The sequence below is a fragment of the Leptodactylus fuscus genome, chromosome 2, assembly GCF_031893055.1.
Source record: "Leptodactylus fuscus isolate aLepFus1 chromosome 2, aLepFus1.hap2, whole genome shotgun sequence".
Taxonomy (NCBI): Eukaryota; Metazoa; Chordata; class Amphibia; order Anura; family Leptodactylidae; genus Leptodactylus; species Leptodactylus fuscus.
In genome coordinates this window covers 203,089,017-203,105,067 of record NC_134266.1, presented here as the reverse complement: position 1 = coordinate 203,105,067, position 16,051 = coordinate 203,089,017, and the positions used below count along the sequence as shown (strand labels likewise).

At 39.9% G+C, this 16,051-nt stretch overlaps 1 protein-coding gene across 2 annotated transcripts in view; it reads right to left on the bottom strand.

The window, feature by feature from the left end:
* PCDH9 (protocadherin 9) overlaps positions 1-16,051 on the bottom strand; it is a 1,631,603-nt gene that overhangs the window by 736,270 nt on the left and 879,282 nt on the right. The window contains exon 3 of one of the 2 annotated variants that reach the window (XM_075265428.1): positions 14,653-14,802. The exons of the other annotated variant lie outside the window; for it this stretch is intronic. Coding sequence (XP_075121529.1) covers positions 14,653-14,802 — 150 coding nt within the window. The remainder of the gene's footprint in view (positions 1-14,652; positions 14,803-16,051) is intronic. 2 annotated transcript variants of the gene reach the window in all.

Genomic DNA, 16,051 nt, shown 5'->3' with positions numbered 1-16,051 from the left:
AGGCTATGCAGGGAACTACAGCGATCCTTGTTTACTTGAATGGATCTATGCTGCAATTCCCCTGAACGCCACATGGCCATTTACCACTGTGCAGGTAAAATCAGTGAAGGTGGATGTAACAAATTATATAGTGATTACTAGAGATGAGCGAACAGTAAAATATTCGATATTCGTTTCGAGTAGCCCCTCAATATTCAACTATTCGAAGGAATATCAAACCCCATTATAGTCTATGGGGAAAAAATGTACGGCATTCGGCTAATCAACGCTGGTTCTGCCAGAAGCTCTTCTGTGAGGAGGCGGAGTCTAAGATCGGACCAGAATGGAGACTGTTGTGGACCATTCTTAGACTCCGTCTCCTCCGGCAGAACCAGCGTTGATTGGCCGAATGCTGTACTCTGTACGGCATTTGGCCAATCAATGCTTGTCAATGCATTCCTATGGCGAGATGTAGCAGTGCTAGCTGTGCGCTCAGCTAGGCTACTCTGGAGATGCAGCCGAGCTGAGCGCACGGCCAGTACTGCTACACCGGAGATTAAGCAGAACTGGCCGTGCACTCAGCTCGGCTACTCTGGAGATGCAGCCGAGCTGAGCACATGGCCAGCACTGCTACACCGGAGAACCACTGAACCCTGCTGCACACTCAGCTCTGCTGCATCAGAGTTGCGCTGAACCCTGCTGCATGCTCAGCTCTGCTGCATCAGGGTTCAGCGCACACTCAGCTGTGCTACATCTCTGATGCAGCAGGGTTCAGCACACACTCAACTCTGCTACATCTCTGATGCAGCAGAGCTGAGTGTGCAGCAGGGTTCAGCGGTTCTCCAGTGTAGCAGCGGTTCTCCGGTGTAGCCGAGCTGAGCGCACGGCCAGCTCTGCTTCAACTCCGGGGTAGCAGTACTGACCATGAGCTCAGCTTGGCTGCATCTCCAGGTAGTCAAGGTGGGCACATGGCCAGCACTGCTACATCTTGGCATAGGAATGCATTGACCAGCATTGATTGGCCAAATGCCGTACAGAGTACAGCATTCGGCCAATCAACGCTGGTTCTACCGGAGGAGGCGGAGTCTAAGATTGGTCCACAGAAGTCTCCATTCTGGTCCGATCTTTGACTCCACCTCCTCACAGACGAGCCTGCAGCAGAACCAGCATTGATTGGCTGAATGCCGTACTCTGTATGGCATACGGCCAATCAACGCTGGTCAATGCATTCCTATGGGAAAAAGTCAGCTCGCGCATATCGCCAGCTGACAGGGATCCCTACCAGACAGAGCCCCAAAGAGCTGGGTGAGTGACATTCCCACCCAAATAAAGGTAATCCCTAGCTAACCCTGCCAGTACATCTATCCCTGTCTCACAGTCACATAGTTCACAGTGTCATATGAACCGGATATTAAATCCACTATTTGTATAAATTGGAGGTCACCTGGTTTAGCCAGCCAATTACTTTTTCTAATTTTTTTCGATGCCTCCATCGTAGTTCCTGTCCCACCCCCCCTGCGCAGTTATTGGTGCAAAAAAGCACCAGGGAAGGTGGGAGGGGATACAAATTTTTAGTGTGTTTGCCTCGTGGTATTCGATTGGAATCGAATACCTTAAATGGCCTGATATTCGATCGAATATCTATTTGATCGAACAGTGTTCGCTCATCTCTAGTGATTACATATCCTAACAATATGACATCACTTATCAAGATGGGATTACTTCTTTAGGCTGGGTTCAAATGTTCAGGTTTAAAGTAAAGTAAAGTCTGAAGCACCATTCTCCTGTTCTACACTGTTCTACATTCAACCAGTATAGCCAGGCTGAATGTCGGTAGGTGGAGTTCAGTGCTCCCATTCACTTACAGATAACTAAAATAAAGCAGTAGACTATCTCCAGCACTCCCCCTGAAGTGAATAGGAGTGCCGACCACAACCAGTCTTGCCCACTCCAAATGAGACAAAGGTTTTGTGGACTTTACTTCATGGGACAACCCCTGTAATCTGAGAGGAAAAATTGTATGTGGTTTTGGGAAACCCTGAACAGTTTCAACCATGCAGAGCTGCTTATGTTTTGAGTTCAGTCTTAAAGAGTACCTGAGTTGAAATATGTGCAGGGTCTTACTGGGCAGTCTGTTCTATAACTATATAAGCCTTTGTACGTAATGTTCTATAAGTTTTTCTGCTAATATCCCCTTTATGGCTACAGCAGATTTTAAATTAGTCTTTGGGACTGTGGACATATATATTAAGGAGCAGATTGCCCAGTCCTCTATCCATTACTGATACTACTGGTTTATGTATAGGTAATTCTGCCAGGAATAACTGAACTCCAAATACAAGGCAAATACATTCAAATATTCCGCTAAAACACATGGAGAATAACTAACAGTCTATGGACACAGAAAGGAAAAGTACTTGCTGTCAATTAATAGAGTAAATAAAAGTACATAGAACACTTTTGTTATCTTGTTAACTGTGATATTTGCAGATTGTTCAGTCCTTTGCACAGTGCAAGCAGTTTACATACATGCTGTGAGGAGAATCAAACCCTCCCTTCTCATTTCACTGTGTAAAAAGAGAACAGAACTCACTGTGAAGATGTCTTTCTTTTACTTTCTTTTAGATATTATCTATGGATACTAACAACAGGGAATGAACTGCAAATTAGTTAGAAGGAAAACACCTAGTGGCAGGAACTTTAGAGAGGTTTTCCAGGCAGAAAGCTGCCATAGTTTTAAAGGGACCCTGTAGTTCTATGGAGTACAGAGTGTACTCTGCCTGCTCACGTAAGTGGCCACAAAAAAATGCCCGCCTGGATGTGAAGTTGGCTCTGCCCCAGAGCAGACTTGCGCATGCGTTGAATTTTGACCTCCCGTACGCCGGAAGAAGACGCGTGAAGAGGCCGTTGCTGAAGAAGATGGAGGCGGCACTGGAGAGAGTCCTATCGCAGCATTGGAGATGCCCAAGAATGGGGGGGGCCAGTAGTGAGCGGAGGAATACAGATAACATAAGTCCAATTGACATAAGCAGTATAGCAATATATGTATCATATAAACCATTCTCAGAGATGCAGAGGCTATGCAGAACTGAACAACAAAGTAAACAGTTCAAAGATATTATTGAGTCTGTTGCCAGAAGCTTCTTACTGAGTGACTGAGTGACTTTGCTTTTTTAGGCCACATTATTCGTTGTCTGGGGGCTACTGGAGAAACATTATTACTTATCTGGGGGCAACTGGAGGACTTTGAAATTATTAGGTGCCAGTAGGTGAGAGGGACACACACACACACACACACACACACACACACACATTATTTGCTGCCTGGTGGCTATTAGGTGACATTATTACTTGTCTGGGGGCCACTGGGAGACATTTAGTGGCCTGGGGGCAACGGGGGACAGTATTACTTGTCTAGGGGCCAATGGGGGACAGTATTACTTGTCTAGGGGCCACTGGAAGACATTATTAGTTACCTGAGGACCACTGGGGGACATTGTTAGTTGTCTGGGGGCCACTGGAGGACATTCTTGCTTGCCTAGCGGCCACTAGAGGACATTCTTGCTTGCTTGGGGGCCATTGGAGGACATTATTGTTTGCGCTGGGGACTTGGAACATTTTTACTTATCTGAAGGTCACAGGGGAGATTATTACTTGCTTTTGGCCACTGAAGACTGTCACGATTTTCCTGGAGAGTATTATATATTGTCTGAGGACCACTGGGAAGCATTATTAAGTGTCTGGTGCCACTAGGAAGCATTATTAGGTGTCTGAGGGGCACTAGGGAGCATATGCTATGTGGTGGATCACTGGGGAACATCATATTATGTGGGCCACTAAGGGAGCTTGGTGATGGTAAAAAGTGAAGTTTTGTATGTGCTGGGTGGAAAGCAGTAGCATAACAATTGCAACTTCAACTGAGCTTTTGGCCCATGGCCAGCTGGAAATGGCTGAGACCCCGGACCATCATGATATTGGTCAGGGAAAGCCTAGTTTCTTGATCACTATACCTATTGTTAATAGATAGGGACCCGGCTGGTGTTCTTCTAGCCGGTGACTGAGGTCACGCACACCAGGCCTCAATGCTAGAGCCTGTGAGGGACAGCTGTTGACTGCCTTTGTAAGGGTGGAAGCTTTTCTTGGGGCTAAGAACTATATAGATATATTATAGGATCAGCAGAAGACTGCAGCTCCAACTGATACCAGGATGGATGGTCCTGTTGCCTTAACCTTCGATTGATGGTCCGGCGGATCGGGAGAGGTAAGGGAACATAACAAACATTTGTTACTTACCTCTCCACGATCCTGCCAGGCCTCCTTTCTGAAGTCTCTGACGTCACATGAACCCGGCCTGCGTCCGGGTCATGTGACGTCTGACGTCATTTCATAAGGATGCCAGCGGAGAAGACCACGTAGGAGCTGGAGACAGGTAAGAAACAGTAATTTTTTATGTTTTTATTTCCCTGGGTCTCCTATTATTATACTCTGGGGTCTGAAAAGACTCCAGAGTATAATAATTGTCTATGAGTGTCCACAGTGGGACATATGGGGACACTATGGGGTATAATACTGTGTGCAGGGGACAGTAAAGGACATAATACTGTGTGCAGGGGCCACTATGGGGGATAATACTGTGTGCAGCGGCCAGTAAGGGACATAATACTGTGTATAGGGGACAGTAAGGGACATAATACTGTGTGCAGGGGACAGTAAGGGACATAATACTGTGTGCAGGGGACAGTAAGGGACATAATACTGTGTGCAGGGGACAGTAAGGGAAATAATACTGTGTGCAGGGGCCACTATAGGGGATAATACTGTGTGCAGGGGCCACTAAGGGACATAATACTGTGTGCAGGGGCCACTATGGGGGATAATACTGTGTGCAGGGGCCACTATGGGGGATAATACTGTGTGCAGGGGCCACTATGGGGGATAATACTGTGTTCAGGGGCCACTATGGGGGATAATACTGTGTGCAGGGGCCAGTAAGGGACATAATACTGTGTGCAGGGGACACTAATGGATATAATACCGTGTGCAGGAGCCACTATGGGACATAATACTGTGTGCAGGGCTTACTAAGGGACATAATAAAGTGCGGAGGAGGAGGTTGGTCGAGGTCTTCAACGTCGGTGTCGGTTGGGGGGGGGCATGTCAAAAGTTTGCCACGGTCCCCCGCCATTCCTAGTTACGCCACTGCCTATTACCCTTACTCATACTATAGTTTGAAGGTTCCAAATTTGACTATCTGTATGCCTAGGCAGTGAGCTGACTATTGTTCTGTGGATAAATACTTTTGTATATTTTATGTAGCAGTGGGACCTTTGAGAACCCCTCAAGGTCCAGGGCTACCGCTGCACCCTTGATAGCTATACCTCTGCCAGTCTCTACTGTAGCAGCAGGTTCACAGATGTTCTACAGATGTGGCCAAGTTTAACATGACTGAACAGGTTAAATTGTTAATCTCTTTGAATTGACTTTATTCTATTGTTTTACTGCTGTTTGTTGTAATTAATCATGCAGCAAGTTATCAGAATCAAGTTGAAGATGGCTGCTTCTATATATCCTATTACATTCACTGGAGGACAGTTTGGTTCTTTGGTACTCCAGTCTGACTTAAATAGACTAGTCAGAATATTATGCAAGACTCTAAAAACCTGACTGTATTATGTAGACTGCAGACCTATATCTCATCTGCCTGCAATGACCCTCATGATGAAATGTTTATTACAGCAGAATTACATCTTCATACATAAATGTCATTGTTTGAAATGATGTCTAATATATTCTTACATTTTAAATGATACTATTTCGCTCTGCATCTATTACCATTAATTACTGGTGCATATTAGGAAGTATGGTAGGACTACAGTGTGTGGATTGGAGCCAAGTCTCGTTTAGTATAGTAAATATTTTAAATGATTACATACAAATAATTAAAGCACAACAACAGGCACCGAATAAGCAATCCTTCACTGGAAAAACAGCTGCATATATTCATCATCCACATTCATCTGTGACAATGTAAATTTTTGATGCCTGTTAGGACATACTCTCTAGTGTCTGATTTTTCTACAGCTACAAAACAGGATATGCTTCTCGGTAATTATCTTCAACAGGCACCTTTTTTAAGAAATAATGTAAAGTGACATTCGCAGGGGGAAAATGATGTACAAAAATGTCATCTAATGAGGCCCCTGTAGTATGGCACCAGCAAGGACCATTAAAACTACATTTGTCAGCTTCCTTGTCGATCATCAAGGAATGGCTATCTAGAGATTTACAGTCATTATTCTTGATTAAAGACTACAATAATAGAATTCTATTCTTCCCAAAACATGTTTTCTTGCGGATGTTGTTTTAGATAGGGAATCTATTTATGCAAATGTTCTTAACTTTCTTTAAAAATTAAGATGGATGATAGATAGGCAAAAGACAAAATAACAATAAGATATTTACAATAGGTAGGGAGATAGATAGATAGATACTGTAGATAGATATCATATTGATAGGTAACTGATTGTGTAGTTACAGGTATATTATAGATAAATGGATAGATAATACATACACCAATAGTTAGTGTGCTGACTGCTGAGTTGGATTAACTCCTCTGTTGAATGAATCTATATTTCTTGTGTGCAAGAGCTGGCACAGGAATGGCCAGTGTCATTAAAAGAATACTCCTATCTTAGTCACATACAGATGTATCATCCCTTAACTGTCCTCTTGGCTGGACAAGTGCAGATATGTCTGTCACAGGTCGGGCAGATTTTCTAAACACAACATGATTTTGTGATACGTTAACACAAAGGATATGTTAACTCTACTATTTGTTCCCATGGGTGGCCACTTTGTAGAGGGTGGGAAGCAAAATATATATTACGGTCTTTTAAGACTTTTGTTAACATGATATTGTGCTGGATTGGTTAAATCAGAAATTTTATTAGTTAACTAAATGGGAGATAAGTTAAGTTTGGTTACATCCATTTGACACGTCCATAGGATATTCCATAAATGTCTGATAGGTGGAAGTCCCAGAAGTAGGACCCAAACCTATCTCATCCTTCCTGGTCTTCTGTGAATATTCCATAAATGTCAAAGATAGAAATACCTATTTAAAGGGGTTGTCCCATCTCAAGGATCCTATCCATACTGGTCGCTTACGTAAATTGAAGACTTTTTCTAAATATATTGCTATAGAAATGCTGTTTTGTTTGCCTGCTGTGTGAAATTATTCCTCACATGGTTTACACATTGTTTCCATAACCACGGACCTGTCTGATAGGACAAGTGATGTCACTCACTGTTATCTACAATTCTGTCGGCAGGACAATCTGTTCAGCTAATTGCAGTTTGCTGATAAAGCCAAGTCTGTTATCTCTCTTGGTAAACACAGAGATAACAAAGAGTCCTTCTTTAGAAGCATGTGCATATTATTTGATTAGCATTTATATTCAATTTCTAGTAATTATAATCAGTATTGTAATATTTCAAAGTGTCCTATTCAGCAAGCTGGGAGTGGGCAGATATAGGAAGTGAGAAGAAAAGACAGCAGGCAAAGCTGCTGAAACAGTGAGATGGGAAACCCCTTTAAGTCCTCTTGTTATGTCTTGTGATACAACATTTACATCCAACATTTTACTGGATCACATAGGGTGAATATATAAAGCTACGGCAAGTAAACAATAATATGTGCAGTGTTTTTATTGACACAGTCCCAAATATATGCTAATATAAGAATAATCGGCACAGTTCAAACAAAACTTTAATCCTACTTACAAATTATGTAAGTGCTCTAATGCTTGCTTGGTGTTTGATCATATGACTCAACTTGATATTTTCCATTTATGGTCTACTAACCTGACGAAATTACATGTGTTGCCTGAGTGCATCAGTCTTCACCATCTCATAACTTATCTGATCAGTAACCTTACTTTATATTCAAAATGCATGATATAAACGGAGAAAGTTTAGGCATGCAAAGCATCATATTAAATGTATTGTGAGGTCAGATACTTAGTATGAAATTCATGAAAATGTAGAGGAAACTGAAATTCAGTAGATATGGTAGAGAAGTGAGAGACAAATAATATGCCATAGTAAGTATGCATTCATTTTATTTATGCATATTAGCTCTCATTTACAAGGGCAAAAGCTGGTTCTCAGTATTAGATAGCTGCCTGAGCTGCCATAAGGATATCTGATGGGTAATTCTCACCTTTCAGTGATTCAGAGTAGGTTACTGGTTGTGTAGATGGGAAATCTTTAGCATTTCGGTCTGGTAGGTACTGTATTAAATAGCTGGACACTAGACATCAGAACTGGATGTCGCCTACTGTAGAGTTGCTGTTTGTCCAAGGTACTAACAACCATTACAACAGTTGTATATTTTATTTGTTACCCTATGTTGGGTTTATGTGAAAAGCAATAAAATGATTTACACAAATTGTCCATATTTTATACCGTATATAAAATGCCTTACAGACACAGACAATTCCACAGATCTTTAATCGATGGGATTTCATACCTGGATTTATTATTTACATGGAAGGAAATAAGTAATTGCTAATACATGTTATATCTCAGGCAGAATCTAGGTTGAGAATTGTCCTATGTGTAAAATATTTGACAGCAAATCCCCCCCGTAACATTGTTGCCGGTCATCTGTATTTTATGCTATTACATTATCTCCCATCTGATTTTTTTTTTTTTTTTTTGCAATCTGGACTAGGCTGACAAACCTGAACAGAAAAATATAAACTTAGGACAAGAAAAATAATGTATTTTAGCCAACATACTTTCCATCTATTTGTCTCATCAATCCTGCCTGTAATCTCTTTCTCATTTTTTACTTATCGTCCCTCTTTTTGTCTTTTTCACCTTCACATCTCCCTTATCTCTATCTCGTACCTGCTCAGCTTATTCATGTTATCATTTTTCATAGAAGAGCAGAAAACTTTCCCTTGCCTTATAATGCTCTCCGTTAAGCTAAAGGCTTAATGTATATTCCTAGCTTTGACTTACTGTATAGCGGCAATAATACCAGATTTTGATGGAAAACAGGGGCTAAGCTACTAATGAGCTGAAAAACTTGCTAACAGCTCGAATGGAGATATTATTTGTAGACTTCATGAATTTTCCCAGGGTGTGATTGTGTGATCTCAATGCCAACATGCCACATATCACAGTCTAGTAAGAACAGACAGGGTGTCATATAATTCTGAATAAGCAAAATGATCCCATGTATTTTATTCTTACTTTATCTTTAAGTAAATTGAATACAATTATGTCTCTATACAATTATAAATGTTATAGAAAGTACTGTAAGAAATGTAAAATTGTGTATGTAAAGTCAAATAATTGGGCAAATAGTAACTTGTGCTATACTATGGTTGGTTAAGTATAGTGAGTAACTTGGAGATGAGGTGTGTCACCGGTTGTATATGAAATACAATAGGTACATTATAATGGTGACCGTAGTGTATGGTTCTCTTTCTGTAACTCCAGTCTTGCATGAAAGACATGGAGCAGAATAGGTATATTAGAATGGGGACCGTAATCTATGGTTCATCTTTTGTAACTCCAGTCTTAATAAAGGACCCAACAGGTGCAAAAATACCAGACTGTTCGTAAATCAGATGTGCGCTTGTGCATTAGAATGGGATTCTACGCCAGTCAGGAACTGATGAGTATTTTCTTTATAAAATTGGTGTGAGTTATAATAAACATATATAAGGCCAAAATGTCCATACCCTATTCCACCCATATTTAAGGGATGTGTCGTATGTATGGTGCAATAAAGGGCCTTACACCAACAATGCAACACATTGTCACCCATCTATGCCAGAATATGCCTTACATGGGATAATGAAGCTCCCTCAGGGTGGGTTCACACCTGTGCCTGATCTCCATTTTGCAGGTTTCCGTTTCCTGCCCGAGAAACTGGACAGGAGACGGAAGCTGGCAGGCAGTTTTCAAAGTTTGCAAAGTGTCCGGCCATGGGCGTCTTCTACCCTCCGCGGTGTAAACATTATTTTTTTTAATTGGACACAAAGTCGGACATGCAGGACTTTGTGTACAGTTAAAAAAAAAAAAAAAACTGGCTTCGCTGCGGAGAGCAGAAGACGCTCAGGGGCGCTCACCGGCAGACACTGAATGCCGGGTTTCCGTCTTCTGACGACAAAAAAACGGAAACCTACAAAATAGAAATCTGCCGCTGGTGTGAACCCGTCCTTACACTGTACTTATTTATGTACCATGTGATGATCTGTGATCTATGTATAACCTATGGAATTTAAAAAAATATATATTGGACAAGGCAAACCCTGCTGAAAACCTAGGTCTACTCATTGCAAGTCTGCACCATACATGTACAAGTGTCCCATAATACTGCTTATGGAGATTTATCACCCCTGTCTAATAGAAAACTGATTTTGTTTCCTATAGCAACCAATCACAATGCAGCTTTCTTGCTTCCACAATTTTTGTGCTTCAAAACAGTACCACGTCTGTCCACAAGTTGTGTCTGGTGTTGCAGCTCATCCCATTTCATCTGATTGTAATAATCTTTCTTTCAAAATAATGAGCTCTTTTAAGGGGGCGTCTGGGACAGGTAAATGGGTTCATTGATTTGCCAGGGGAAACGTCAGCCTACCAGGAAATATAGTATTATGCATGGACAGTAATTTAAGGATCTTAGGGCCTGGTGAAACAGCTCAGCCTGACCATCGGCTCAACTTTTACTCAACTCGTTCACCAATGTCCCACGCATACATTTTAACAGCATTTATATTCACCTTGCCTTATCTATCTAGGCCCAGGTCACACAAGTTTCCCATCATTCCTGTCCACTATCAGTGCCCCCACAATATTCTTGTCCTCTTTGGTGTCACAGGTTCCCACAAACAATCCTTCATTGACTATATGCTGCTGACCAACCATTTTTCCATTAAAAGCTTAATTTTCTCCTTTATGAAGTGAATATTTATTTTCTAATTAAAAAATCATGGACCTAGAATGGTAAAGCTGATTTGTAGCCATACCCCCCCCCCCCCCGCATGTCTTGTGGGCAACCACTGCAGTCCCTTTAGATACACTAGTGGTATTATGTCCCAGACTTTAAGATGAATGTAATACAAGTATGACTCAAGCCCACCAATACAGGAGCAAGTTTTTTAGAACCCAGTCTATGAGGTTCATATGCTCTAATAGGACATGTGGGAGTTTATGAGGACATATGAGTACATTGTATCATAATATAATGTTTTGAACTAAGGGAATTGCTCCAAATGACAATCTGGTATTGTCCTAGTTTGTTGCTAATATTCAAAGTATCTTTCCTTGGCTAACAATATCATGTACAAAGCGTCCTAAAGTCGGGATGCAAATCTACTGTAGAAGTTATCAAACCACTGTAACTGTTCAAAAACAAAAAAAGTTCAGGCCTTATGAACACAACAATACTCATGTGTTAGCCAAGCAACACTTATACTGTGAGTCTTCACTCCAGTGATCATATTTTGCCAGATGTAGAATGCCAAAACCCATTGTAAAGCTTGGTCTTGCGTTTTATAAAGCAGAAGTTGGATAAAATATTTAGAATGTTATTTTTTCTGCATTTTGTCTTGCGGATAGTCCGCCTTTGACATTCCAAGCACATACAGTACACTTACATTATGCCTAGGTACAATACCTTTTTATGCAGGATAATGATCTACAGAAGTCTCCTGTAACGGCATGTGGAATACATCCATTGTTCGATTTGCATATTACTTCAATTAAATATAATGTATCCTCGCAACATACATTGAAGAAAGGATTTTGTTTTGTATGAAACTGTTAAACGCACACTTTAAATGTAACAATAGGGTGAAAAACTAGCAAACCAAGAGAAAAGCCTGAAGAAAAACTGACAAATAATAAGCTGTTTTGGGAATGGTTCTCGTGTAAAAAGCAATGACTGAAAGATTGCTGCTGTAGGGAGAGTAAAATATGCATGACAGGAAAAGGCAGCCTGTATCCTCAGAGAAGACTTGTAGCCGTGCTGGTCAGAAGACAGAAGAACTTGACCCTATTGTGGCCCTATTGTCATATGGTCATTTTGGTCATACATAACACAACACTTTCAAAAAGGTAATACATTCCTCTAGCTTGTTCTTGTCTTTCCATTGTTAAAATTAAACAGCAATCATTGATACCAAAGGATAAATGTGTTACTTGCTGCTCTATTTTACTATGTACTAACAAGCCATGCCTAGATTTAATACAAATCTTAGTAGCGCTCCCACTCTCTGGCCTGTTAAAAGATACATATTAAAAACTGCAACAAATGTAATCTTATTGGTGGTTCTATCTGTGATTTATCCTTTTCATTCTGGTCCTCAGCTGTGTCACATGACCAAAACTCTGATTTACTGCCACAGCACCTTATGTGTGGACAAGAAGTCAGGTTCTCTATTCAGTCTTATAGGAATGAATAGAGACAATACCTTCCTTCTACACACAGCTGACTTCTAGATTCATGACACAGTTGAGAACCAAAACCAAGTAGATAACTAATTCAGCCACAAATAAGAAAGTTACCTTAACAATTTATGTCGTCAATCTTTATAATTGGCCAGAGAATAATTTTTTTTTGTGAGAGTGTTGCCTTAAAAGCATACTACAGGAAATATTAAATAAGGTTGCAATACTTAAAGATGTTCAGGATACTGGGACACTTGACTTGATCTATAAATACAGCACAGAAAACATAACCTTGCATTTACTCTACACTTCACTTAAAGGGGTTGTCCATGAATGAAAAATCAATGATCTATCCTTAGGATAAACAGGTCATTAATTTGAGATTAGTGATGGCTGTTTTAAGAACAGTGAATAGAGAAGAAGCAGAAGGCTCCATATATTATACAGTAGCCAAGTACACTGTTACAGATGTATTTCATTGGGAGCTGTAATAGAGCATTTGAGCCACTACACACTGTACATGACTATACACTATGCTAAAAATAACTGATCAGTGCAGGATTCAAGACTCAGTTCCCAACCATTCTAACATTAATGACCAATCCTAAGGATTAGACAACCCCTTTAAATAAGAGAATAGATACTACATGATGTAGCTAAGGCTACTACACCCTAGAGCAACAATTTCCCTTTATAGTATCATTTACTTTACTCCAGAGTGAAGCATTTTTATACCATATTGACTGGCTGCCACATGCAGAGGAATAACTGTTAAATACTGCGCCATATTAAGAGGCAATTATGAATTGCCTAAACTAAGTTACAATGTTTTATGAAAAGTGTTATCTGTAATGGCTTATATTTTATCCTTAGAACATTTATTGTAGCTTTACTTTATGTGATAAAAAAACTAATGTGATAATGTGAAATTATTTTCTTATATCAGAAGACATTGTGCACGGAAGGAGATTTTGTATATTTTATGCAATGATAATGTAAGCAGTAAAATGGCTCTTAAAAAAGAAGATATTCCCATGAATCAGCTTTTAGAATAGTTCTGAAGATGTAGAAAGGTAATATGTTCACTATACGGTGGGATTTGCATATCTTTCCTCATAATAAGGAATGTGAGCATTAGTACTTATAGATCCATATATATGTATTTAATAGATGAGCCAATGGACTGGCAAATGCCTTAAAGCGGACCTGTCAACAGATAGAAAAGCCCAATAACAGACCAAATCTCATAGGCGCTGTCACTCTGAGCGTTATTTAAATTTGGCCAGCTATTTTAAAAATGAGCATTTATCCAAATTGGGGTATACTAGCTGTGTGGGTAGTAACACTGTGGTCTCTAGGGGGCAGGGTCCCAATGGACTATATGTAATCCAGTGTTACTGCCAGTGTCAGACCGAGGTTCCTGAGGTTACCTCTACCAGACCTAGAAAACAGACCATAGTACCTTGTAAATTTGTGTGTCTTCTACCGGACCGTTATTGCGCTAGAGACTGGGCCCACCAGAGAATTCTCTGGTCACTGCCCACCTGCCTATTATATCCCAATTTGCATAAACATCAATGTGGCATATATCTTTGGAATGGCTGAACAGATTTGGATACATAAAACATGAAATTGCTCAGGATTTTCAATTAGGTGGGTCATTAGACAGGTCTTCTTTAAATCGCATTTTACGTATCGGTAACTTTGTATCTGTTAAAGGAAATTACCAAATCATTTAGAACTAAATGTGTCAGTTTTAGAATATGCAACACCTATTGTATACAGAATAAGATTTGTAAAATCAAACAAAGTACTAGTACTAGGAAAGTGTGAGTGTTTTCTTATATCAACCAATATAACAATCAAGTTGGAAAAGGGGGCTTAGTTGTGAGCACCTAACTAGAGGTAAGGTACAGTAAGTAAAGTATAAGATTGACTCAAGTACTGGCTTTGGAGTAATGGAAAATATAAAGCAAAAGGATATGACTTAGAGCGTAAAGCCTAAAAAATATAAATATAGGGAATGATGGCTGATTTTTCAATTTTGAATAGAAACCTAAATTAGAGAAACCCACCACAGTAAGACCTACAGCGGTCAAAGGAGAACACAACACTTGCCCGGAATTAGTCTTAAATAATCCTTCCACTGTCTACTTGAATATTTAAGCTGCAATACTACATAAATAAATAATACAATAAACTTACCCTAACAGAAAAAACGAGGGTCGGTGAAAAGGTGTCAGTGGCAAGTGATGGAGCCGCATCATTTCTATATATGACTTTTCCATAGTCGTTGGGAGCGTGCAAGAAAGTCGCAGTACAAGCGAGGCAGTTGCATTGCACAGTCGTGCCACCCTGCAAGTTAAAGATGATGAGTAAAATATACTACTTACTTTTTATGCGCTACCAATTGGCTGTCATTCAATCTTAATGCAAACTGTAAGCTTATTGAACATCTTCCAATGTGAGACAGTTCTCACCTAAGTATATGTCATTCACACAATACAGTCTAAACAGTACAATGGTGATAATAAAAGCACATCAATAAAAATAGCAATGTTGTCAAAATTCATTTAGAAGAAAAATAGGTTATTTTTCAAGATTAAAATGACTGTAGTGATGGGTAAGATTATATATTTGTATGTGTTGCTTATTGTTAAGCAGCAACATGTACTGAAATCATAGGCACACAACAATGACAGACATCTGAATACACCAAATGTAGGCAATGCCACTGATAGTTAGTACCTTGTGTTATGTGAGAAATACTAGCATTAAAGAAGACGAGAGAATAGAGTAGGTGGGTGGAGGAGGAGATACACAGAGACATAATGAATGGAACTTCCATTAGCAGGCTCAAGATCTATCATACAAGTGTTGGATTACAAACAAGTTTTTCAACTTATCTATTTCTTTTTGAAAGAAAATTGCGGCTGCATGCGATTCAGCAATATGACAAACCGTAGCCAATAGCCTTGACATTTTATCGTAAAGAAAAGATACTTTACATTCGCCACATTGTTAACTTCCCACAATCCTTTGCATAAATATTCCTTTAGCTTAATTCTCATTCTCAAGTATTTGTTTCTGCAAATGACCTTTTTTTTATCACAACAGAATATACTGTAAGCTAGATGATGTGATCTTGGTATTGTCTGAGACATCAGTCCGTCTCTAAGAAAAAATGATATTTATTTATACTAAAGACATTCATTAGAAATTACATAAACTGATAGACTTTGGATTCCCATATGAAAATGGTCACTTTTTGTTTCCATAACATACTTGAAAGTAACTGGAGCGTCTTGAAATATTTCTACCCTATACTACCGTCTACTGGTATACAAACTGTTCTTTCAGCTACTTTTAGGCTATGTCTATGTAAAACAAAAAATGCACCCACAACAAACAATATTGCCTAATAGAGATGAGCGAGTAGTGAAATACTGGAGATTCAATATTCATTTCGAGTAGAGCCTCAATATTCAACTACTCGATCGAATATTGAATCCCATTACAGTCTATGGGAAAAAATGTCATTTCAGGGGAAACCACTATTCGACTAAAGGAGAGTCACTAAGTCCACAAGTAGCAGGAGGAGAGT